Source organism: Elephantulus edwardii, unplaced genomic scaffold (genome assembly GCF_000299155.1).
Source record: "Elephantulus edwardii isolate Elephantulus edwardi_28Jun2011 unplaced genomic scaffold, EleEdw1.0 scaffold00018, whole genome shotgun sequence".
Lineage (NCBI taxonomy): Eukaryota > Metazoa > Chordata > Mammalia > Macroscelidea > Macroscelididae > Elephantulus > Elephantulus edwardii.
In genome coordinates this window covers 3156906-3184671 of record NW_006399768.1, presented here as the reverse complement: position 1 = coordinate 3184671, position 27766 = coordinate 3156906, and the positions used below count along the sequence as shown (strand labels likewise).

At 35.2% G+C, this 27766-nt stretch overlaps 1 protein-coding gene across 1 annotated transcript in view; it reads right to left on the bottom strand.

The window, feature by feature from the left end:
• Positions 1-27766, bottom strand: part of GALNTL6 (UDP-N-acetyl-alpha-D-galactosamine:polypeptide N-acetylgalactosaminyltransferase-like 6) — a 2113891-nt gene that overhangs the window by 1197329 nt on the left and 888796 nt on the right. The window contains exon 5 of the mRNA XM_006882210.1: positions 24813-24979. Coding sequence (XP_006882272.1) covers positions 24813-24979 — 167 coding nt within the window. The remainder of the gene's footprint in view (positions 1-24812; positions 24980-27766) is intronic.

Below are 27766 nucleotides of genomic sequence, written 5' to 3'. Positions count from 1 at the left end.
GCAACAACAACATATTCTCCACTAGCAGGTTTCAAATTGAAATGAATGCAGATGAAGTGCTGCTTTTTCACAGTGATATGAGACTTATCTTAGTGTTTTGACAGCGTCTGTACATATCAAAGCTCCTAATGGAAACTGAAATTGTCTTCAATTATACCTGGTGTCTAAAGGTGGGTCAGCTTAGCTTTTTAAAGCTCTTAAAGTATCTCTTATTTTTGTCAGGGTTACCAAATTAACAGGACTCCCTGAACTTTCGTCCTTCCTTAAAAGTAAAAACTTGGAAACACGTACTACGTACATCATGATTTCCCCCCACCCCCAAAATTGTCACTTTAGATGTGGAATAAGACAAGGATTGAAGTTGAGCTCCTTTGCAACTGAGAACATAGTTAGAATTTTGGTCACCAATATCAGAAACAGTAATATTTCTGCTCTTCTTGTCCACTAATATATTTAATAAAAATTATGTGTCTATTTTGTATTCTCTAGGCACTGAGGTAAGTAGTGGGGGAAAAAGAAAAAAAAATAGACAAAAATGCCTTGGAGAAATAGGATGACAAATGTAAAATAATTAATCAAAATGTAAAAGTGTTTGCCCTGTAGTCGGAATCAATACATCGATAGCACTCCAGTTGATTTTCGGAAGCTGTAAATCACACATAAATAACATGAGGAGATTGTCTATCTTTTCTACAGCATCGCTGCTGGTGGATTCAAATTGCCTACCTTTGGGCTGGCATCACAATTTCTCATCACCTCAGCTCTCTAAAAAATGAATGCTCTTGCTTTTGTTATGTGCCATCAAGTCAGAGAGACTCATAGCTAAACTTCTAGCAAGTTTACAGACAGCTGTAGCAGTAAATTGCAGAGGAGGAGATTGCCCAGTTCTCTCCCACAAGGCATCTCATGGATGCAAACTACATTCCTATTTGTTGGCAGTGTAACTTCTTACCACTAAGCCACCAGAAACTGCTAAAATATTTAATACTACACATTAAGTTACTAGTAAATACTCTCTAGTGGCAATAAGCTAACTAATTATTATACATCCTCCCTCTTACTAATATAGAAATAAAAGAACTAGCCATATTTTCTGACATTGACAATGATTAAAACATCCTGATAATGTGCTTCACTCTTTTGACATAAGTTTAATATCTAAAATTTTGTTTTTTAGGTTGTGATTTTAAAAACATTATTACAGAAAGTTTGCACTTTGGTTCATTCATTGTTGTACATTTTCCTCCTTCCTCTTCATTTTCATCTCCCCTTATTCACTTTGTAATGCACTTCTTCTTCCAGATTGCTAATTGTCATACAAAAAATGCCAGCTCACACATTCCTTTCAGACAGCCCTTACCCTCTTCTGTTACAGTGAAATGTTCATTATCTATCCACTCTTTTCTTGTTCTCATCCTCCATCCCCTGTGTCAAAGCTGTGTCAATAATATTTCATAACAGCAGTGTTATGCTGTATTTGTCCTTTGGTGACTGATATATTTCAGTCAGTGAAGTATAAAACCATACTACTGAGTCATTCTCTGAGTCCCTGGTAGACTTGAAGCTTGCTATTATTTAATATGATAGACTATGAAAACTTTTTCCTCTGTGTGCATTGGATTTCTTTTCCTTGTATATAATTCACTGATTTTACATGAAGAGCAGATTAGAATTTTGAAAAGAGTAGTCATTGTGTCTGTCCTGACGATATGGGTCTTTGTTTGGCAGTGGTTTCTACTATAAAATCAATAAAGGGTTTCAGATAAATTTTTCACATAGTCCATAAGGAGTTGTCCTCCTAACCAGAATGTTTTAATTTGCTTGTTCAAGTCTACTAGTGGCTTTAGCAGAAAAATTAGTAATCCTTTCTTTTGTGATTAAGTCTCTCAAAACCTGCTGGAGGGTCATATAGAGTTGGTTCCATATACCCTGAGAAAATGAAAAGTGAGGCACAAACAGAGGCTTGTATACCAATATTCATAGCGGTATTACTCATCATCACAAGAACATGGAAACAGACCAAAAGTCCAACCACAATCAAATGGACTGAGAAATTGTGTTATATCCACAAAATGGAATACTACACAGCATGCAGGAGCAATGATTTTGTAAATCACTGCCTAATTTGGGAGGGACTGGAGGGCATTATGCTGAGTGAACTAACTCATAAGGACAAATACTGTACAAAACCATAATTGTACAATGAATATGAGAAGCCAAGGGGGGAAGGAGGGTGAAAGCAGAGAGGTGAGGAAAGGAGGGGTTTAATCTTTTTTTTTTATTGTATGATACAATAACTATCAAAAAGTATTTTTCTTATTTTTTTTAGTTTTTTATTATTAAATTTTATTAGTTTTAATGAACATTTACAGAGATTTTGGGTTTTCATTCATTCATTGTTGCACCAATCTCTCTACCCTCCTCCCCAGTTTGTTCTTCTTCCCCCGCCATCCGAATGTCTGTTTTAATTGTCCAATTGCCACAGTGCTTGTCAAAGTCAGTTCTGATTAATCTCCTTTGTCAGTGTGTCCTATCACTCCTCCCTGAGAGAGACTTCACCCTGATTCATAAGGAAAACGGGATGGTGTATTCTCTTAGCTACTTCCTGCTGAAAAGGGACGTAGGGTCAGTATAATCTGATGGGTCAGGGTGGGAGTGAAGGGAATGGGAAAGTTCCTGAGTGAAAAACAATGTATCTAAACTTTTTAAATAAGCCAGTATAAACACTACACTGAAAACAACAAAAACAAACAAACAAACAAAAAACCCCAAACGGTTAGACAGAGACTGAAACTATTTTAAGTCCTGATCTTTTCTGAAAATACACATTGCAATTGATGTTAACGTTTGGGAAAAAATACATAAAATCAAAGAAATGAAAGGTATTGTATTAAACTGTATTGTTCCACATCTTATGAAAATATTTGTGAAGAACTTTTGAATAGTTTCAAAGATTAGGGTTAAAAAGGTTTTCACTTTATAATAATAATAAAATAATAATAATTTCATTTTCTTTTAAAAAATAAAGCGTTTGTAAGTTACTCAAAAAATTACTCTAAGACAGTAAGGTGTTTTAGGTTTTAATTCATAGACTTTTGAAGTAAAGGACTTATAAGATGGCCATGGGATTGACCTTAGGTCTTTAGGACTTTCGTGGAATTTGGATCTAATTAGGGCCAACATTCTAATACATACGGGACCTGGAAAAATACCACAACTTTAGAGAGCATGAAACATGAAATATTTATTTTATTTTTTGAGTAAAAAACATCAAATATGACTCATATTACAAAGAGTAAGTGATTTATAGAACTAGTAGCTTACCCCACAGAGATTCAGACTAGGCCACCTTTTGGGTTCCCTCTGGGTTCTGTCCCAGTGAAGACATGTCTATTAATGTATGTCTCAACTTTCGTGGAGAACTGTGAGAAGTGGCTTAGATAATAGGTTCTTCAGTTAATTCAGTTTTTTTTTAAGGCTGTGCAGTTTAGGGTAACACTTGCTGCTTGCTGGATTGACTTAGGAAAGCTACATTCTCTATGTCCTTAATGCATTGCACATTTGAAATGTTGGAGCTTATGCTATATATTATCATTATTTGTGCTGGGAAAGGAAGCTACTAGTTGGGAGATGGGAAGATTAATATGGCATTCATCCCACAAGAAGGAATTATATTTAATACAAATTTAAGAAAATCTGTGACGATACTTTGTTCTTAATGCTTTTCCTATTTTTTGCCATACACTAATAGGATTCTTTTAATTTTTCAAAAGATATGACACAATGTTTTAAACATTAGAATCCAAATTTGGTTGATTTTTTAAAAATTTTTATTATTTTGTGTGTGTACCGTCAAATCAGATCTGACTGGTACAGGAGGAGATTGCCTCTCCTCTAGCAGAGCATCTGGTGGATTAGAACCACGCACCTCTGGGATTGCAGTGCAACTTCTTGCCACTAAGCCACCAGAGCTCTTTTTTTTTAAAAAAAAATATATAAACTTACACCCTTATTTTCACTCATAGTAACCAATCAAAAGGCTGTCAAACTGCTTATATTTATGAGAGGAGGCTTCCTATCTTTCCTCCACAGAACACTTGGTAGATTAAAATCACTGACATTATTGTTAGCAGCCTGGTTTAATATACACTGTGACACAGACATTATTAATCTCATCCAAACTTAGACAGTCATTTCCTGTATAATTAGTCCATAAAGTTTGTTCACAATTCAAGGAATAGCTGCATGGGTAAAATGCTTAAGCACTGAACTACTAACTAAAAATAGGTTGGTGAGTATATCTAGAAGTACCTGGGAAGAAAGATCTACTTCTTACCTGAAAAAAAAATCTATGGATCACAGTTTTCTAAGATATAAGGGGCCACCATGAATTAGAATTGATTCAATAGCAATTATTGTTGTTTTGTTCTTTTGATTCATTGTCAAAAATATTGCACTGTTTTTAGTATGTTGCTAGGATTTAATATTAATTTCTACGTTATCTGTAGGAATTGGTTATTATCTTACTACATCTACTCCATACTACGCAACTTACTTATTCGGCCCTTTCCAGTTTGAAAATAATTTTTCTTTAAAGTTATTTTTCTTTCCCCTGTACATAATTATACTCCATCTTTTCTATGGGTCTAAAGTCTGTAAGTAGTACAACTAGGACTTAAAGCTAAGATGTTTTGCCTGAAATGCATTTGCTACTAACTACCTGACATACCTTTTCTGTCTATTGAGTTCATAATTATTAAATATTTAGCATTATAAAATAAATAATTGACTGTATGTAATAAATAAAAAATACAGGCTAAATTTGCAAAGTCAGAGAAGGTAAAATGTACCCATTTAAGGGGGGATGCTTACTTTTTTTCAGATTCAAAATGTATAACAATTAAGTTGAGATAGCATTAATAAACCTGCATAAATTTAATACATAAAAATGAAAAAGTAAACTTGCATAAATAGATTTTATTTAACACAGAGCAGCAAGATTCCTTTTGTCTTTGTCTACTAGCTTGTCTACTAGCTTATCAATTGCTAGCATGTAGCAATTCATACTAGAACTACAGAATTTGAGTTAGGATTTTCTGAACTGTGAGATAGTCATTATTTTTGTCAAGCATTTGTAAATATATATATTGTATATAGGGTTATCCAGTTATCTTTTAGGGATTTCTGGTGAATAAGTGGTAATTAGTTGTTTTGCAAACCCAAAGGAAAGAAGTTGAAATTCACGTTTCAGTCCACAGGAGAAAGACAGGCAAACTCCTCCTTTGTGATTTACAGGTTCTGAAAACCCATTGTACAACCAGCTATGAGTGAGAACTGGTCAGCACATAACAACACCACCACTCAGCTTTTAGGAGACATGGCTAAAAAAATGAAAGAAAATTCAAAGGTACATTTTTAATATCTAATCATTTAATGCTTGGTGTTTATCTAGTCATTCCTCCAGTTGTACCCCCTGTGTTACATAATGTCTCCCCACTGGTCTTGTTTTCTGTGAAATGCAGTCATCTGGTTAGACTTCCTAAGTCTGGAACAATAAATATATCCAAATAAAGAAAGTATCAGAAGACATGATAGAAGGCTATCGTGAAATCTATTTATTTATTTCATTTGTTAATTTGTGTATCAGCATATAAAACTAGATGAAGAACATTTAATTGGTCTATAGCCTATTTATAAAACTCTCGTGGCCTAGAGACAAGAAGCTGTGCTGTGATATCAAAGGCAAGAGGTTCAAGGTCACTAGCTGTTCCATGGGAGAAGGATGGGCAGTCTCCTCTCATGTGACTAATTACCTCTGAAAAGCCACTGCAGGGTCAGCTATGAGTTGGTTCTGACCCTTCAGTACTCTACAACAACATAGTCTATTTTCTTATTTTAGTAGACTTTCAATATTAGCAACACAACTTTCTCTTATAAGAAGGCTTTGTTTGCTTTTCTGCATTCATGGAAAGCTATTAGGTGTACTGGAATTTGGGTATTCAAGTCTTTATTATTCTCATGAAACCTCTATTCCAACATTTGTGTGTACACACAGTGAAAAGATATTTCCTGTTCTTGCCCAAATCCTAAAACAAAAAAGAGTAATATATTAGATTCAATTACCCAGTGTCTATATAATCGTGGTATTATTTTACTAAAGATCATTATCAGAATGGTTCCAGTTTCTCAGAATTAGACATCTAAGAAAACTACAGAGAAGAGAAGCCTTGCACATCTGAGCATATAAACAGAACAATTTCATTTAATCTACCATTTAAAATAAACAACCATATCAAATAGACCTGGTGTGTGATCTAGCACTTCACCTCACTGGGTGTCCATTTACTTTCCATGAAAGTTCTAAGTCTACCATCTATAAATACATCTCTAGAATCCTACCATTCTAATATAGGATAGTCCTCCAGTTGTCTCAAACCATTTCATTCATTTTTATTAGTTTAATTTTCGAAAAACAGATTTCATAGACATGGATGAATTTGATTTCCAAATTGGTCAGCTTCTCAAAAGCTCTTGATGGTTGAGAAAAATTGATGCATTCTCAAATAACTGTTATAATTCAGGACAAAAGATGAAATGTTTGTAAGTTATCGGCTTTATTCAGTGGAATAATTTTCTTTTAAATTAAGTGCAGATGACATTTTAGCCATTGAAAATAGATGCTTGAAGTGCAGTATTAACTCTCACTAGCTAAGCTTTTCTGGCAAGAGGAATCAGCATAAAACATAATCATTTATTCTATCAGAGAAAGTAATGATTGCCCAAGATTTCTAAGTCTAACACTTAAAAAATGCTTGCATGCAAGTGACATCCAACTGAAAACACTTCTCTGCAAAATAAATAAATGAGAATTAATCTCTTATAAAGCAAATTGCTCAGTTGCTTTTTCTTGGAAATGATGTTCTGTTGTTGTTGTTAATGTTTTTGTTTTACCAGTAAGTTGCAATTGTACCGCTCTTAGAAGTAGTAACTCATTCCTTCTTGTTGTTGTTAGGTGCTGTTGCGTCAATCTCAACTCAGAACAACTTTATGGATAACATAACTGAAGCCTATCCTATCCTTTGCCATCCTCATCAATTTTGACTTAATGTAAACGCTTTGCAGAAGTCACTGTGTTATCCATCTGGTTGAAGGTCTTCCTCTTCTCTTCCAACCTTCCACTTTATCAAATATGATGTCTATTCCAAGGAATAGCTTCTTCTGCTAACACCATGCCCATCATATGTGAGACAAAGCTTTGTCAGCTTTGCCAAGTAAAATTCAGGCTGCACTTTCTCCAAGATATATCTCTTTGTTCTTACAGCAGTTCATGAAATAGCATTTTACTCCAATATCACAACTCAAAAGGCATCAATTTTTCTTTTGTTTTTATTCATTGTTTAGTTCTTAGATGCACAACAAAAGACTCAAAAGGACCATGGCCTGAATCAGGTACAATTTAGTCCTCGAACTGAAATTGTTACTTCTCAATAATTTTGAGAGGTCCCTGACAGCAGACTTGCCCAATTAAATACGTCTCCTGATTTCCTGACTGCTGGTAGGTTCCAAGGGTGTTGATTATTTGTTCAAGAAAGGTGAAATCATTGATAGCTTCAATCTCTACTCCATCTATTATAATGTTGACTATTGGGCCTGTAGTGAAAATCTTTGTATAATTAATGTTGAGACGTAATTACTACTGAAGTCCTTGATTTTCGTCAGCAAGCATTTAATATATTCTTCATTTTCAGCAAAGTTATATCATCAGTATAAAGCAGCGTGTTGAGTCTTCCTGCAATCCTGGTGCACACTCCTCTTCATAGAGTCCAGACTTGTGAATTATTTGTTCATCCTACAAATTGAATAGGCATGGAGAAAGGATACAACCTTGATACAGAACTTTCCTGATTTTAAACCATGTAGTGTTCCCTTGCTCTGTTTGTATAACAGCTTTTTGATCTAGGTAAAGATTCCTTATGTAGCTTTACAGGGTTTCAAGCTTCTTTACCCTAACTTTTTTTAAATTTGTATGTTTAATTATTTATTCATTGCAAGTACATTTTACTATACTTAAATTTTGTCACAAGAACACATCGTACACTTAACATAATGACCATTATCTAATAGAAACTGAGCAAAACATACTAAAACAAAACAGAACAAAACAAAATCTATTACTGATGACCAAATGAAGAGAGGAAAACTTCTTCAAAGGGTTTCTAAGGCTGTAACTCTTTCTTTTTTAACCTAATCTTTAAACAAATACTCCAAAATATATTTGTACTAGAAAAAATAAATGTTCTACTGTTGTTGTTGTATACCATTGAGTCAAGACTAACACATAGCTGACCTCTCAGTGGGTTTTCAGAAGCAGTACATAGCACAGAAGTTGATTGCCCATCTTTCTCCCACAAAGCACCTGGAAGATTCGTACCGTATGACTATAGGTTGACAGTGCAATTTGTTGCCACTAGATCACCAAAGCTCATAATAATGAATTTTTAAACTCTAGGGAACAAGAATACCAGAGGAATGTCTATCTGTGTTTCATTGACTATGCAAAGGCATTTGACTGTGTGGATCATAACAACCTGTGGCTGACTCTGAGAGGAATGGGAATCCCAGAACACTTTATCATTCTAATGCGAAACCTATACTTGGGCCAGGAGGCAGTCTTCAGAACAGAGCAAGGTAACACTGCATGGTTCAAAATTGGGAAGCGCATATGCCAGGGATGTGTTCTATCTCCAAACCTTTCCAACCTGTGTGCAGAAGAGATCATTCTGGAGGTAGGGCTCTATGAGGAGAAATGTGGGGTCAAGAGTAGTGGAAGATCTATAAACAATCTGCGTTGTGCAAATGACACAACCCTGCTTGCTGAAACTGAGGAGGACCTGAAGCACCTGCTTCAGAGGGTCAAGAACTGTAGCCTCCAATATGGATTGAGGCTCAATGTCAAGAAAAAAAAGATCCTCACCACTGGACCAATTGGCAGCATCAGGATGGATGGTGAAGAGATTGAGATTGTTCACAGCTTCAGTTTGCTTGGCTCCACAGTCAACACTCTTGGCACCAATAGGCAGGAAATTAAAAGGCGCATTTCCATGGGAAAGTCTGCTGTTAGGGACCTCTCCAAAGACTGAAGAGCAATGGTGTCTCTCTGGAGACTAAGGTGCATCTGATACAGGCCATGGTTTTTTCAGTCACTTGTTATGCATCAGAGAGTTGGACAATGACCAAGGAGGACAGAAGGAGAATTGATGCCTTTGAGCTGTGCTGCTGGAGAAGAGTATTGAGAGTACCATGGACTGCTAGGAAAACAAACAGATTCATCCTGGAATGGGCTAAACCGGGTGGCTCTTTGGAGGCAAGGATTCTGAAGTTCTGTCTAACATACTTTGGACATATTGTAAGAAGAGACTGGTCCTTGGAGAAGGACATCATGCTGGGGAGGCTGGAGGGACAGCGCAGGAGAGGAAGGCCCTCTATGAGGTGGATTGATTCAGTGACTGGGGTAATCAGGATGGGAGTGTCAGAGACATTGCGACTGGCACAAGACAGAGCAGAGTTTAAGGCTGTTGTACACAGGGTCGGTATGAGTCACAAGTGACTCGACAGCACATAACAAGAACAACAATAACAAGGAACATTTCTGGGAACCTGAGAGATTATCTACTCTTTGAGGGGATTTGGGGACGGAAGGGAACAAAATCTTACTTTAAAACATTTAGGCAAAAGTAAAGCTCGATAAGAATATATAATCTCAATAGTTTTGCCAAGCCAATCCTTTTTGCTGATGCTAGTAACTACATCATGTACCGGGATTTTTAATTTGAAGATAAGAAGGATAGAAACCCCTAAAGCTCTTTGCCTATTATCTCTGATTGTTCACAAAGCAGTTTCTGTCGCCGATGAGTAGTGCTCTTCTTTTTATGACTGCAAAAAGATTTTTTTATGAGTTGATTTTATATTTTGTAACTTCCCTAACTTTTACTCCTGTAAGTTGTAGGCTCATTTCCTCTGACCTTGAGAGCCTATTGCCATTTTATAATCATGTTTATGACCATGTAAAAATGCCACTCAATATCCCAAATCCCCTTTCAGCTACAAATGCTAAACTAATTGGTAAACAGAAGAGTTTTATTAACACCGTCTATACATTTCTCCACTATGTAGCACAATATGCAAATTCACCATCAGGAAAGAGGACCAATTTCCTTCAGTGCTTTAGCAGATGACAGACATGCTACTAAAGTGCTGAAGGAAATAAAAAAGTGTACAATTGTATTGTTATACATTTGTTTATTTCCTGCTATTTATCAACACTATATTGCAAATTGTATATTTATTTTAAACTATAGTTATCATTAACATTAAAATGTAGATACTGTATCTTAAAAATCCAAGATTTATTCAGAGTCACTGGTTCTCAATAAATCTGAGACATAAAATAGCTTGTCTCACAGTCTAGGGGAGTATCTGATTGAATGCCAGCACTAAAACATTTTTGTTGACTGTCATTTCAGACTCTTTATATGCACTTTCGTGTTAGTATTTTATAATATATAATAGAAATGCATTACCATTCTTCATCTATTTTATAACTTTTCACACTGGTGGTAATGTTAAACTTTGATAGCTGTAAAACTTGTAATAACTAATTTTTTGCTTATGGAAACTTTCCTTAATGCACACTTTGAATCTATTTTAGTAAAAAAGAAAAAAAAAACAGAAAAAATCCCCAGAAATTTAAAGTTTATCATTATTATTTGAAGAAAAATTTAAAAATATTCTCACTATTTGAAAGATTTATTATCAATTTACATCATGTTAAATCTCAGATTTAGAGTTACACAGTAATATGTATTTTTATAGAAATCATTTCAATATTGACCTTTTTCACTCTCTGAACATGGCATGAGAGTTGTGGAATAATTTCAAACAAAATAGAGTCATAAAACATTGGAATGAATTTGCAAGGCAATAAAAAGCATATGATAATGGTAATGATTGTTGTTGTTGATTGACTTTTAGTTGAGCACAACTTATAGTGACCCTATGAACAAAAGACCTAAAGCCTTTCCAGAACTATTGTCATTTATCAAAGTTCATAGAGTTTCCAGAGTAATGTTTTTTATGAAGTGGATGCCACTTCTGCTTAATGGTAGTTACCTGAAATTAAAATGAGAATTCTACAAAGTATCAATTCAAAAGAAACAGAGTAAATATAAATGCATGGAAATTTCACAGTCTTAGTATGAAATACAAATATGACCTTGAGTAAATGCCATCTGAATGGAAAGACCATATCAAGAATAGATAAAACAGCTAGCAAAGTAATGATCAAAGATCAGATGAGTTGTAGTAGGATATCACCCATGAAGAAAGCAAAAAGTCGTTAAAAATACAAGAAAGATAGAAAATATTAAAGTATATGTCAAAATAGACTTTGAAAGTTTCTCTTGCATATAGAGTAGCTGCAGTGAAAGGAAGAATTGGAGTACAAGTATTTAACAAAAGACATAGAGATGGCTAAGAAATATATGGGGGAAAATACTAAAAATCACTAGCTATTAGAAAGATGCAAATCAAAATAGAAGTTAGATATTATCTCACCCAGCAACAATTGTAAAGTTCAAAAGCACTTACTTTGGGCATGTGGCCAGGAAAGATTTGTCCTTGGAGAAGGAAATAATATTCACAAAGGTGGACAAACAGTGTAGGAGAGAAAGACCCTGGATGAGAGGCACTGATATAGTAACAGGGGCAATGGAGATTGGTGTGTCGAAATTGGTGAGACTGGCTTAGGACAGGGGAGGGTTCACAGCTGCTGTTTATAGGGTAGCAATACATCATAGGTGACTCAATGGCACATAACAACAATAACATACTATGACAGGTTTGGAAGCAGGAGTGGCATCTACTTCCTAAATAACATGTCTTCGGAAACTCTATGAACTTTGATAAATGTTGATAGTTTTAGAGGTGCTTCAGGCCTTTTGTTCATAGAGTTGCTATTAGTCGTGCTTGACTCGAAAGCAGTCATCAACAACAACATTTTTGTGTAGGTCTAGTGGTAAGAATTTGTGCTACAATCCTGAAAAAAGTTTGAATCCACAAGCTGCTTTGAAGGAGGAGGATAGACAATCTCCTCCAGTTTGAATACTGTCTCTGAAAATCCACTGGAGGGATCATTGCACACAATGCAGCATTAGTCATAATAACAAGGAGATTGAAACAATTCAAGTGCTCATCAACAAATTGATAAAGAAACTAAGGTACATTAACACAATGGAGTTCTATACAGCACTGAGATAATGAAGAATTTGTGAAACATACAACATATAACATAAATGAGTCTAGATGATATTATATTAAGATGAATTGATAAGTCATAAAAAATAAACACTTTTAAACTGTTGTGGTGGTTTTGTACCATCAAGTTGAAACCAATTCTTGGTTGACACACCAGCAGGTTTTCAGAGACAGTATATCACTTAGGAGATTGTCCAACTTTCTCCCATAGAAAAGCTGGTGGATTAAAACTATATACCTCTGTGTTGGAAGCAAAACTTTTTATGCTTGGAAGGATGGATGGTCAGTGCAAGAGAGGAAGACACTGAATGAGATGGATTGACCCAATGACTGGGGTAACAGGAGTAGATGTGTAATAAACAATGAGTTTGGCTCAAGATAGAGCACGTTTCAGAGCTGTTGTACATAGAGGCACACAATAGCACACAACAAAAACAATAACAACAACAAGCCACTCGAGTTTCATGTATAAGACTACTGTTATTTAAAAACAAAACAAAACCAACCAAACAAAAACCCAAACAAGTAAAACTAGAGAAAGGTTTACATATGGACAGAATCAATCGAGTATAGTTAAGGGATGTGAGGAATAGAAAATTAATGCATACACAATGAATCATTTATTGGAATATGTAAAGGGAAAGATATGTGGAATGAATGGATGATTGGATATTGTAGGTATTGTACACTGAAGGTATTGTCAGTAACAATATCAAAGTAAATATGCATGATTTACTGATTAAAAGGAAAAAAAATAACCCTAAGAAATGCTTTATACATAGAATCAATCTTGGACGGTTAACAAGGATGAGAAAGGAGATGTTGTTGTTGTTGTTGTTGTCGTTATTGTTAAGTGCCGTCGAGTCGCAGGTGACTCATAGCGACCCTATGAACGAGAGTCCTCTATGCTTGGATGCCGAGAAAGGAGATAGAGAGGAAGAATTATTAATAATACAGATAAGTTGAGTGAAGGAAGGGGCAATGGGAGTTTAATAAGACATTGGACTCAATTCCCTTAATTAATTATAATTAATATTTTTATTTTATAAAACAAAAATATATTGAAGAGAAAGCTATAAGATTATTCCAAAATGTAATCCCTTTTAAAAAAAGACATAAAAAAGCATTATTTATGTGACAAATTATAAATATGAAAAACTTGGATTAGACAACTAAAAGGCTTGTCATTTAAGTTGAAAAACGCAAATTTTTTTCAAGTCTTAAATTGTAATATTGAAATGGTTTGGACAAGACATTGAAAGATGCAAGAAAATAGGGAAAATAGAATGAATGCTAGTCACTGAACCATAAGAATAGGTTGGCCTTCAATTATTATTAAGAGGTAGCATGTGATGAAGTAGTATACTGACATAAAAAGTTTAAATTGCACTAAAGGCATTTATGGTAGAGTAGATTCACTTCTTCAATACTGGCTTTTGTTAATAGTATAAATGCAGTAAATAGTATCTTTTAGAGGACATGAAATTAGAGCCTGTAGACTATTAATGAGGAAAATAGGTAAATTCTTCTGTCTCATCTGGCTTACAATGAACAGGTTTAGAGGCAGAAAATGTGAACCTTGTTGCCATGAACATAGAGAAAGTGGGGTACAATTCTAGCATGGTGAGGATTCTTGCGCAAGACAGAGCAAGGCTAGCAATGGAAGCAGCAGAGGTAGTGGAAAATTGGAGACCAATGTGAGACAGAACTGAACTGGAACTTCTCGCTGTAGAATCTGTGGAAGATGCCATAGTCAGCAGACTTAAAAGAGCTATGGAACAATGGCCTAGCACATTGGGGCTGAAAGTAACAGGGTCAGTAAGCACTCCTGTGAAGCTGCAATTACTGAAGATGGTATCCTGACAGTTCACTGTCTGAACTGTAATCTATTACTCCTCTAGCAGATTCCACAACCATGAGTTGTTGTTCCCACTGCAATCGATTAGCAGATGCCTAGTAGAGTAGCTAGGTGACTAGGAGAGAGAATTGTGTTAGAAGTATTAGAAGGACATGCACGAACACAGGGCATGTTTGATCTTATAATGATTGGCTTTGTTCAGCATATATAAAAATAGAGTAAATACAGTGAAAATACACGTCTATGCACATTTTCCCCATTTTTTTAATATATTGTTCACTTTGAAGTTTCTAGTACTGCTGTGCCAAACTACAACTTTTTTAGTTGCCTCATATGAACACCCTCAACCAGGTGCATTGACGTGGTTATTGTTGCAATGGGCTCTTTTTGTCAAGAAGAGTGAAGATGGCACAAAATAAAACAGGGTACAGATCTTTTGTTTACAGGGTCATTATGAGTCGTACTCAACTCAACATCACCTAACAACAACAACAACAACATATGAACACCCTCAACCAGGTGCATTGACATGGTTACTGTTGCAATGGGCTCTTGTTTGTCAAGAAGAGTGAAGATGGCACAAAATAAAACAGGGTACAGATCTTTTGTTTACAGGGTCATTATGAGTCGTACTCAACTCAACATCACCTGACAATAACAACAACAACAACAGATGGACATGAAAACTAAATAATAAATAAGAAATAGCAAATATAATTAAATTGAATTATTTTGGACTTCCGGAAGAACAAATGAATATGTTTTGCCAAAAGTAGAATGGGAATTCTTAGAATGAAGGATGGAGAGAAATAGTCTCATGTGCTTTAACTGTATTGTTAGGAGGGATAATTTTCTGGAAAAGGACATCATACTTGGTAAAGCAAAAGGCCAACAAAAAAGAGAAAGACTCTCATAGGTTGATAAATGGCTATAATAATGAGCGTAAACATTGTGAAGATGTCACACACTCAGCAGCATTCTGGGTTTTTTACACAGGTATCTGTAAGTCACAAACAATTTGGTGGAACCAAACAACAGCCAAAAACAATGCAGTGGTAACATTATAGGGAGCTCTAGTGATGTAGTCTGCAGGGAGTTGAGAGACTAACCCAAAGGCAGCATCTCTCTGGAGGTTCAAATCCAGAGGAAGAAAGGCAACTTCTTTTGGTGTGATTGTTTATTTATAACCTCTGAAAACCTGCTGGAGTGTCATTTATAAATTGAGTCCCACTCCACAACAATGGGAGAGAGAGAACATTACAGGATTTTAATGGTGATCTTTTCTCAACAGATTCAAAGGCCCAAACCCCTATATTTTAGAAAGAATATGTATAAAAGTAGGATTTTTGAAGCTATATCATTTATGCATACATCCTGTGAATTGAAACTTCAACTCCAATTTTGAGAGACTGTAAACCAAGCTGCTCCTTGGAGGCAAAGATTTTGAGACTCCATTTGACATACTTTAGTCATGTAGCCAGGAGGGGCCAGTCTTTGGAGAAGGGCATCATACTTGGAAGGGAAGAGGGACAGCGCAGAAGAGGAAGACCCCAGGTGAGATGAATTGGCACAATAACTAGGGTAGTGGGAATGGGTGGGTTTGTCAGAGACAATGAGATTGGCTTAGGATACAGTAGTGTTCAGAGCTTTTGTGCTTAGGGTCGCTATAAGTCAAAAGTGATTCAATGACATATAACAACAACAACAACAACAACAACAGCCACAACAAAAAACAGCTTGCTTCCAGAAACTCTATGAACGTGGAGAAATGATGAAAGTTATGCAAGTGTTCAGGTCTTTCATTCATAGGGTCGCTATTAGTTGTCTACAACTTCATGACACTTAAGAACAACATATGTCCTAAATAAATATGCTCATACAGATACTTTTAATATTGGTAAGGTACCATGGACTGCTAGGAAAACAAACAGATTCATCCTGGAGAGGGTTAAACTGGGCGGCTCCTTGGAGGCAAGGATTCTGAGGCTTCATCTAACATACTTTGGACATGTTGTAAGGAGGGACCGGTCCTTGGAGAGGGACATCATGCTTGGTAGGGTGGAGGGACAGCACAGGAGGGGAAAGCCCTCTATGAGGTGGATTGATTCAGTGACTGGGGTAATTGGGATGGGTGTATGGGAAACAGTGTGAATGGCACAGGATAGAGCAGAGTTTAGGGCTGTTGTACATAGGGTTGCTAGGAGTCGCAAGCGACTCGATGACACATAACAACAACAAAAACAACATTAGCAACATTGTACTCAATATTACACTTCCTCCCAAAAATCAAGGACTTATGTTTTCTTACTAATCTGTAGGAAGCAAGTTAACATTTTTTTTTCACCAGATGAAAGAGTCTGATTGCAGATATCACTGTTATCTGTCTCTGTCTTAACCCCATGACAACTTCCTACAGAATCAAAGATTTTATCAAATTATAATCTCTGATTGGAAGCAAGGTAAGTATGGTCTTTGTCTTTAGTTAACAAGTGCTGTCTTAACAGATATACTATAGTAGGTGGCTTTCACTAAAAGAAATTTCTTTTCTCCCAGTTTCTGGTGGCGAAGTCTGAATTCAGGTGCTGGCTCTAGAAGGAAGCTCTGTTGCCTCTGAAGGAAGATTCCTCTCTCTTTTGAGCTTCTGTAACCAGACAGTCTTCATGTGGCTCTGCATCTACCTTCTCTCAGCTCTACTCCAAATAGTTTATAGTTTAATCTCTTTTTTCCTCAAAAAAACATTGAACTAAAATATACCCTAGTCTATTCTTCCTTCATTGATATAACAAAGACAACTCATTGCCAAAGTGGGATTAAGCTCCTTGCCCTGGAGTCTTTTCTGACTGACTCACTGTAACTCTCCATCAGTTCCTGAGGTTATGAATTTTTGCAGGAGAAGACTGTCTTGTTCTTTCCAAGTGTTTGTTGGATTTGAACCCTGACCTTTTGTTAGTAGCTCAAAGTGCTGCAAGTGGGATTATTACCACTAATACAGAGTTTAGTATTTCCAATCTGTATGTGGAGGAGAGAGGGTGTACAATTCAAATAATAAACAAAGTGACTAGCTTTTATACTAATCTTTGGTGAACTTTTTAACTCCAAATTTGTCAGTAAGCTCAAAGAAATTGATGTTCACTTTGTTTCTATGACAATAATTTTTATGATTTAAATTTGTTTATTAAAGAACATTTGTAGGTAGGTAATAACTTATGATTTGTTATTAAAAGAAATGGATTTCTTCATGCTACATAATATAAGTGAATGAAAGCGGCTACAGAGCTATGAGCTTGTTTCTACTGGAATTCCCTCACAATATAACACAGTGGTGTCATTTCTGCATTGCTAGAATACATTTAAAAAGTCTCTTCTATGTTTCTTTTCAAAAAGGCATGAGTATCGACAGAGGATGGTGTAAAAAAACCATTCCCCCCTCCCCCCGTTCATTCTGTAATATTGGAGTCAGTGTTTGTAGCAGTATAGGCTACAATTTTCACTTTATCCACTTTAATAAGCTCTGTCACATCTCTGAATTCAACATCTTTCAAAACAAAAGTCCACAAATTATCGCAAAATCTGTAAAGATTCTGAAAGGGCCTGAGCTTTCACAGTTCCAACAAGGTTTTGGTGAATCTGCTGGTTCGTGGGCCATACTTTGAATCACAACCTTCAGTATCAGCTGCAGTAGAACAGATTATCATTCGCGGTGAGCCCATGTATAATCATGGTAGAATTATACTTCACTGGTTTCAGAGACTGATTTTTCAGAAGGTAATCACCAGGTTTTCCTGCCCAGACATCTGTCAGTAGATAGTTAGCAGCTAAGCGTGTTATTGTTTTGTAGTTCCCAAGGCCTCCAGAGCAGCAACAGTCTTTGCTCTTTTAACAATCATTAGGAGCTAAGGAAACTTAAGTATCTTTAAAATTTTTAAAGACAGCTTTGTTGGGCTGGGAAGAAAATTTCAAGTTTCTACAATTTCTTTCTAACTAGGACAGGAGACATAGGAAGTTTTTGTGAAATTTAAGGACTTTATTCTCTCTTTTACTGATCAGGATATTTGAAACAAATGGAGGCAAGGCTCTAAGAATGTATGTGTATGTGGTTACATGCATGTGCATTCTTGGGACAAAGGAATGCCACCATATTTCCATTAAGAAACGTATGTCAGAAACTCTCCTGTCCATTTCCTTGCATTGAAATGGCATTCATATAAGCATATAAAGTTCAGACAATTTTCAGGTTCAATATACCCTGTCTGTGGTGAATCCATTGCTGTAGAATTGATTCTGACTCACAGAGACTCTGTGGAGCAGAGGAAAACGGACCTACAGGATTGCCAAGGCTGTAATTTTTATGTGAGCAGAGTGCTACATCTTTCTGCTGCAGAGAGACTATTTCATTCCAATTAGTGATCTTCCATTATACACCAGTGTTCAATTACTGCGCCCCTCACTAGAGCTCCGTTGTCTGAGGTGAAGCCCCACCTTATTTCACACATTTCTGTATTTTCCATGTGGATACTGTAAAGGTTGCCTGAAATTTGGAGATAAGCCCAGGATTAGTCTTGCTTTAGAGTCATCATGAAGTCTTGTTACAGGCCTTAAGTTGTTAAATGCATTTCTGGGAGCTTACTGGGGGAAAAGTAGTCACACTGGCTAACTTTAGTAAGCTTCAGATAGTGAAAACATTGTGGTTGTCACTGAAAATTTACCCACAGGCTTGTACCTTCATGTTTTTTATTAGAAGGTAAATTTATGTTCTGAGACTAAAATAACATTCTGTTTATCAAACTTGCTTTAGGAAGACTATCTAAACAGAGAACTGCTAGAAATGTGACATTCTTTTTTCTGCAGCTATTTTTAAGCAATTTTGATAACTGGGTCAATCTTATTGAAGCAGATTTAAAACACACACACACACACACACACACACTTTACAATGAATTACTACTATGTTACAATTAAAAAAGTAAGGAAAAAACCACAAACACCAAAAACTCAAGCTCATTTCTGTAGCATCGGAACCAAATCATAGCTGACCCTCTGATGACTTTTCAGAGTCTATAAATTGCACAAGCAGCGACTGTCCATCTTTCTTTCACAGAAAAGAGAGGGATTCAAACTGCCTGCCTTTGGGTGGGTAACACAACTCTTTAAAAATTAGCCCACAAGAGTTCCCTATTTTGTATTTATAAAATACTTCTGTATATTTCAATTACTAAGACTGGGTGGCAATGAATTTTTAGAGACTGCTATTATAGAACTTGCCTATCACTGAAATGTGTACTTCTGTTGCAAATTTGAATTCTCAAAGATATTATACATGCATACAGAAAACATTGACTTCTCTCTTTCCCCCTCGCTTTTTTTTTCTGAGTCATATATGGCAAATCTATTGACTTTGGGAACATAAAATATAAGGCAGTAATACTTGATTAGGAAGTTCTGGTGGCTTAATGGCAAGAGCTGTGTTGCAATCCCTAAAGGCCCACAGTTCCAGACCACTATCTGCTCAATGGAAGAAGGATGGGCACTCTTCTTCTGTGTGATTAAATGTCTCTGAAAGCCCACTGGAAGGTCAGCCATGGGTCAATTCTGACTCTATGGTACACAACAACAATGACAAAACTTAATTATCCTTCTCAGAATTGTATTGATTTGGCTAAAGGTCTTTGAAGTATATCCATGTTATCGATAGTGTACAACTAACTGTAGTTGTACTGTAACTGTAATGTCACAAAGGAAGTCAAAGATGTCTTTAATGTATTTTATAAGAGAAATTAACCTATAAGAAGCACTGTATCTTACTTCAGTTTAATTTATCTACCTAATCTTATTTTTAAAGACTTGGTAAGTAGGATTCAACACTCTTCAGGTTTATAATATCTTGGAGTTTCTAAAAATGCAGATGGGTTGCTTCTCAAATATACAGCAACTCTGGCAGTTTGATCCACCAGTGACTTCAAAGGAAAAAGATGACAGTCTCCTCCTAGGCAATTCACTCTTTGAAAATCCTTTGGAGGGTCTGTTATGGGATGATCCTACTCAAAACTGAGAGTGGGAGGGAGCATAACATTATGGTTATTTGTGCAGGAGTCTGAAAAGGCACTGGGAGTATGGGTAGATCTGTAAACAAGAGATGCCTCAGGGGATTTGCCTTCTCTTGTAAGAGTGAAAACGATTGGGAGAAGTTGACTTACCAACATTCAAGAAAATGTTTTCATATAATTTGGTTGGGTAAAATGATTTGCTTACTTTCCTGCTAATGAAACAAACTTAAAAACAGGACTTCTATTTTTCTTTTTCTAATTGTTGGAGTAAATCACTTCCTTACTTGTCATAGTAAATATTTGTATGACTCTCACCACTGGGTCAATTGGCAGGATCAGGATGGATGGTAAAGAGATTGACATTGTTCACAGCTTTAGTTTTGCTTGACTCCACAGTCAACACTCTTGGCACCAGTAACCAGGAAATTAAAAGATGTATTGTGATGAGAAAGTCTGCTGTTATGGACCTCTCCAAAGTACTGAAGAGCAATGGTGTCACTCTGGAGACCAAGGTGCCCCTGACACAGGCCATGGCCTTTACAATCACTTGTTATCATCAGAGATCTGGACAATGAGTGGAGATGATAGAAGGAGAATTGATGCTTTGAGCTGTGGTGTTGGAGAAGAGTGTTGAATATACTATGGGCTGCTAAGAAAACGAACAGGTTGATCCGAGAGAGGGTTAAACCAGGCTGCTCCTTGAAGGCAATGATTCTGAAGCTTTGTCTGACGTACTTTGGGCATGTTGCAGGGAGGAACCAGTTCTTGGAGAGGGACATCGTGCTTGGGAGGTTGGAGGGACAGCACAGAAGCTCTACGAGGTGAATTGATTCAGGGACTGGCATAATGGTGATAGATGTGTTGGAAACTGTGATTGGCACAGAATAGAGTAGGGTTTAGGGCTGTCATACGTAGGGTTGCTATGAGTCGCAGGGATGTCAATGGCACGTAACAACAGCAGCAACAAAACAATCTTAAATTTTTAACAGGTTTTTATTTTTTCCATATTTCCCATAATTCTGTGTCTTACCATGACAAACCTTTCCAATCCCCTATATCTTACTTACTTCTTTTGTTTCTGGAAATAGTATATAGAATGTCAAAAGAGAGAAAAAGAGAAAGAGAAGGGGGGAGGTGAGAAGGAAGCAGAGAAAGACACACAAATATTCTTATACATTACACTTAATTGATTCATACGTATTATCTCAAAACATATAGAGGCAAAGTAGATTCTAGAGACATTTTAGATTCTAGTGATTGGAGTATATTTTATGAGCTGAAGTCAGTGGTTAAAAGCAATGAGTCTTCAAGGTTGTGCAGTATAAAATCTACCCAATCTTTCTTAGCTTTTTTTCAAATCATTCCATAAGGGTTACTCCTTTTAGATATAGAGAAACATATGTATTGTGAGGAAGCTCTGGTGGCCTAGTGATAAGAGTCTGCACAGCAATCCTGAAATCATGAGGTTCAAATCTATCAATTACTCCATGGCAGAAGGATGGCAATGTCTTCCTTTCACTTACTGCCTCTAAAAATCGGCTGGAGGGTCAGCTATGGCCCTATTTCGACTTACAGACACAGAACAATAACAATAATATATTGTTAGTAATGATGTCAGGGCTTTGACTTTTGCTGTGTTAATTTCCTGTATTGTCAGAGTTCAGAAAGTGAAATTGAAGCTGTGAGTGTTAACTTAAACCATAAAAAACACTGACTGAGATTTATAAAAAGGAATTTCAAATGAAAATTAGAAAGAAATATTCCTTAAGGAGCTAAATTTGTAATTACTGCTCATTATAGAAGATTATAGAAACACCCAATTTATTTACCTCAGAGTCTATTTTTGCATGCTGCCATGCAAAAAACCTGAAATGTAGCATTTAAAAACTTAGTTTTTAAGTTTAATGATAAATTAATGCTTTCAAAGTGATTTTTTATAAGAATATTAGCTCCAAAAAATAATAAAAAAGAAAGAAAACAAAAGAATATTAGCTCTAAATGACACTTTCATCTCAGCATTAAGAGAATTGCAATCCTTAAAAATGTTTAACAGAAACACTACCACTGAATTGATTCGAACTCTTAGCGACCTGATAGAACAGGTTTGCACTGCCCTAAAAGATTCTCAAGACTATAAATCTTGAAAGAAGCAGATTGACACATTGTACTTCTGGGAAGCAGCTGTATATTCTAGTGGCAAACTTTTCAGTTAGCAGCACAAAGCTTTAATCATTGCATCACCAAAATTACAACAAACAACTGCTTTAATTTGATTCCTACTCAGAGTTACCCTCTTTCAGGTTTCTGAGACTATGCATATTTAAGAAAAGGGGGATTCACCATCTTCCACAGAGCAACTGGTGGATTTGGACCACTGCTCTTTCAGCTTAAAGTATATAACACAGTATGTTACCAGGGATCTTTTTCAGTCAAAGACCACAACTACTGTAAGCAGAGGTGGGAGTAAAGGAAACGGGAAAGAAGGAAAGAATCAACAGGAACATGAAAAGAAAAGTAATGGTGGGTATAAATCAATAGTGATTAATTTTATAAAACAAAATGTATGAGAATGATTATATGAAATACAATGTGAATGTAGGAAAATCTGAAAGACAATGTGTAAAAGTGAAAAACCAAACCAAACCAAAATAACACTTCCACAACTACCATGCCACAGAATGTTCCTCCTTCACTAACAGTAACCACATTGACAGTAACTTCTGAGACATGTTTACTTCCCAGATAATATTATATGCAGAAGGATAGTCCATCAAAGTCAATACTATAAAAAAGATGACAGTGATTTGAAGCCAAGATAAATGGAGGTGTCACTATTTTTCTCCCTCTTTAAAGACTGTCAATTGAAAAATACTTCTCAAACATATTCAGCAAGAAATAAAATCCACAATTTTTGCTACCAAGTGTTTTCTATTACATTACCTCCAGGCCAACAATTAGCTGTGATAGTTTATCAAGACAAAGTCAATTATGTTGAAAATTATCAAAATATATTCTACTTTGTTTTGTCTATATGTGTCAACCGAAAAATATTATTTCCTGAGTGTTATGCAACTTCAACATTTTATTCCCACATTTTTTAGCAAAAAACAAACAAACAAAACCCACCCAATTTTATTAACACATAAAAGCCCTGTTTTTGACCAAATTAATAACAGCTACTATTAAATTTCCTAGTTAATAATAAAATAAAAATTGATGTTATTTTTTTAAGTGCTTAAAATTCTAGTTTTACATACTGACTTGGTTTGTTTAGGAAATGTTGAATACATACCTACCTAATTAGAAAAAGAAAAATACCTTTGAAGTAAAAATTGAATTACTAAATTGATCATTTCTTAGTTTAACGTATGTTGTTGGTTGTTGTTGATTCTAGCGTTACTCAAAGTGACCTTATGAGCAAAAGATCAAAAGACGATTCAAATAGTTCATAGAGTTTCTAGAGGCATGTTGTTTAGGAAGTGGATACCACTTCGATAATCTCATTTTTGTGTTAACAGCTCCAACCGTATTCATATAAAGCAATGCCTGAATCAGTATTTGAAATGTATTGTTAAGAACTGAAACATTGTTGAAAGAACTTCACAACAAGCAAAACTAATGGAATATACTTATTTTTAAAGAATTTATAAATACCTTGAAGCAAATGATGTTTTCACTGCAAATGAAATGTCTACAATTTTAATTAACCTCTGTGATCTCAAGATGTATTCCCTTTTGGTGCACAGGGATAAGATACAATTAAATTATTTTGCTGCTGTTCTTTCTTACAGATATACTACAGAATTAAGCAGTGTTCCCTTATAAAATAAAACATAATGTAGAAAATTACACTCTCAAATAGATGGATATAATTAGAGGAAATTCCCTCATCTCTACTCATACCAGCTAAGACAGGAAGACTTTATTTTCTTTGACATTTAAACATTTCCATTGTTATTTTCTTGCCTTACGAAGCAAATTATTTTTCATCATAGTAGGGAAAAAAAGTCCAATTCCATATAGAGTTTATACTTTATTTTTTGCATATATAATCAAATAACAAGAATCACCAATTCTAAAAATAAGTCTACTATTTAGGAAGTATCACAAGCACAGCTAGGGGAAGCTATCATACTAGTAAATAAAAGAGTAGATATTTTCAGGAATGGGCAAAAACTTTGTCGCAATATTTTAATATTGCAAATTGTTTTGCTTCCATTCCTCCATGTGCATATATACACCGTAAGTTAAGCAGTACTTTCATGTAATAAAATATAAGGAAGAACAATATATGTATTTTCAATGCTTGTAAAAAGTAGAACTTGAGGTATACTGACTAAATATGCTTCACTTAGAACAGACAAAGTAATATAAATGAATACATTTCTTACTACTTTCCCTCATGACACCATTGCTTAGCCCCTCAGTTTCTCTTTAATTTGACCAACATTTCTTGAAGCCACAATATAAAGAAAACCTCATAACTATTTTCCAGATGAAATCAGAAAAAAACCAACACAATCGCTTTCTGCCTTTAAAAAAATGACCATGTGAGCAAAATAAGAGTCAAGTAAAAATATTATTTAACTGGCTCTTACCTCTGTCACTGAAGTCATCTACTAGAATAATTTCTGCTATCAGACTCTCTGGGGTTCGATTAATTATACTGTGTATGGTCCGTAGGAGTGAAGTCCAACCTTCGTTATGAAATGGGATAATGATGCTGGTGTTTGGCAGCCTTTCCAGATACATTTTGTGCTTACAGCTGGAGATTATAGAGGAGAGAAAAACCAACTATGTCAAATAAAAAGCATTAGCATATGATATATTACTAGTCACACCTTAAGTAGTTAGGCAACTATGAAAACATGACTACTGCTAGAAATTCCAAACCATCTATATATTCTACCAGCTATTTTGCTCATTCTTGGAATTCGTTAATAAAAGTTTTTATCATTCACTGCAAAGAAAACTATTTTTCTCTTAATTTGTAACAGAGACAAGGGAAGATATGCTTTGAAATGTAATCTTGGTAATATATGTTTCTCCATATCTAATAGAAATTAGATAATTTATATTCCTTAAAATTGTTTCCATGAGCACATAATTAAGATTTGGATGAGTTTTCTAGACAATCATGGAAATATAGTCAATTTGGTTGTGAAGTGTTTCTGTGATTGGTGATTATTTGATGTTGGGTGAGAGAGGAAAGTCTTATGCTGCAAATGAAGATTGCATCCTACATAATGCCATCCTGAAACCAATTACATCATAAAGTTATTTTGATTCAAACCCAAACTTTACAGCTTAGAGCATTTCTTATGAAAACTATAGTACATTTTTCATTGTAAAATGATCTCAGAAATCAAAAGGATTCATTTTGACTTATTTAGTACAGTTAACAAAATTATGTCTTTGCTTTTTAAAACTTTAAAATAATCTGTTGCAGTGTATTTTCTCAGTAAGACATATTGAGCTCTTTGTTGTTGCTTCCATGGACATTAATTATTGATCAAAGTAAAATGAACATTTCCAAGCCACTTGTTATCCCAAAATGGAAAAGACTATGTCTTGGATCAGAAGAACTGCAGTCTTTATGCTGACATCATTGCTCTTTAGAACTGTGGAGAGATTGTTGACAGCAGTTTTCCCTAATGCAATACATCTTTAAATTTTTTGACAGTTGTTATCATGTGTGTTGATTATGAAACTAATTAAAATTGAATTCCTGACAAATTCAATGTTATCTCTATCATGATATTGTCTATTGGTCCACTGGTGAGGAAAAAACGTATTTCCTTGATGTTGATATGTAAACCATATGTAAATCCTATAGTCTGTGATTTTCTTCATTGAGTGCTTTACTTTCTACAAGAAAGGTAACAACGTTTGCATAAAGTTTATTAATGAGTCTTCCTCCAATCCTGACTCCATATAATTATTTCTATAGTCCAGCTTCACATATTATTGGTCAGTTTACATATATTGTGCCCTTTTTTGTTTTTGTCAATTGTTCCTTGTTCTATTTTTAGGTTTCTTATGAGCATAATTAAATGTTCAGGGATTCTCATTCTCAGGATTAGTCAAATGTTGCTATAGTCAACAGAGTCAAAATGTCCTTGCATAGTCAATAAAAAGTGAGTAAATACCTTTCTGGTTCAGAGTTTGCTTTCAGCCAAGATCTGTCTAACACCAGCAATGATATTCTTCAGGCATGACCTCAACTGAACCCAGTTTGAATTTCTAGTGAACCCAATAATAAGAATTGCTAAAAAAAAAGAATTAATGTCTTTAAATTGTTTCTTTTAATTGTTACCTTTAAATTGCGATGTTTGTGAAGAGTACGGAATCCCCTCGGGACTCCCAAAAGAACAAACAAATCTTTTTTTAGGACAAGGAATTGTTTCTCAGAGGCAAGAAGAGTGAACCTTCATATCAAAAACTTTGGGCATGTTTTCAGAAAGGTCATCCTTTGACAAATGCACCTTGTTGGGAAAGATGGAAACATCAAGAAATAGAGGAAGATTCTAACCAGATATATTGACATAGTGACTGTAACAGAGGCCTCAAGAATGTCTGAGATCAACCTAAATTTAAAAAAAAAAAGAATGTCTGAGATCATGAGGATGACGTAGAATAGGGCAAAGATCTCTTGTGCTAGTTAACTAGACTACATAGGAAAGCAACTTCATTTCTTGGCATCATTTTCTTCATCAATTATCATGAGGTTATTTATTAGATCAATGACGAGAGCTTTTTATTTACTTACACACATAAAATATACACAGAATATACTCCCTTTATCATAAAAAAGAAAAAATTATTTACACACATTACTGAATTATTTTAAACCATATTAACTAAATATATTATTTATGTTTTCACAGAAAAAGCAAGAGATACAAAACTATTCAGATGATATTTGAAATGAACATATACATAGTTTAAAAAACCCTCTAAAATGTACTTTAAAATGATGTAAAATAGTCAAAACTGAAATAAATCAGATGTCAGTGGTTTCTAATTAAGTATGGGTAGACAGGTGCTTTCATCTATAATGACACAGAATGAGAGAGAAGTGTTAATGTTATTCAACACACCTGGTCATGATTATGTAGGCTGATTCATTGTTTTGAGCAAAGCTACAAAATGAAGAAAATTAAAATTTCATATATAAATATTCAGGATAATAGTTTTTACATGTGCAAATTACCATAAGAAACATTGCTTTGGGAATATACCTGATATCCCAAAGATATCAAATTGTTTTTAAATAGTATAATAAAGCATTGCATATATAGAATATAGAATACACACACAAACACACACACTCACATACACATAGACTGTATTGTTGTTGTTAAGTGTCGTTGGGTCGTAGACAACTCATAGTGACCCTATGAAAGAAAGACCTGAACACTTGTATAAATTTCGTCGTTTCTGCACTTTCATAGAGTTTCCGTATGCAACTCATTTCAGAAGTGGATGCCACTCCTGCTTCCAAACCCGCTTAAATCGGGAAGCTCCGCCAAACACTGTCCACCATGGGCAA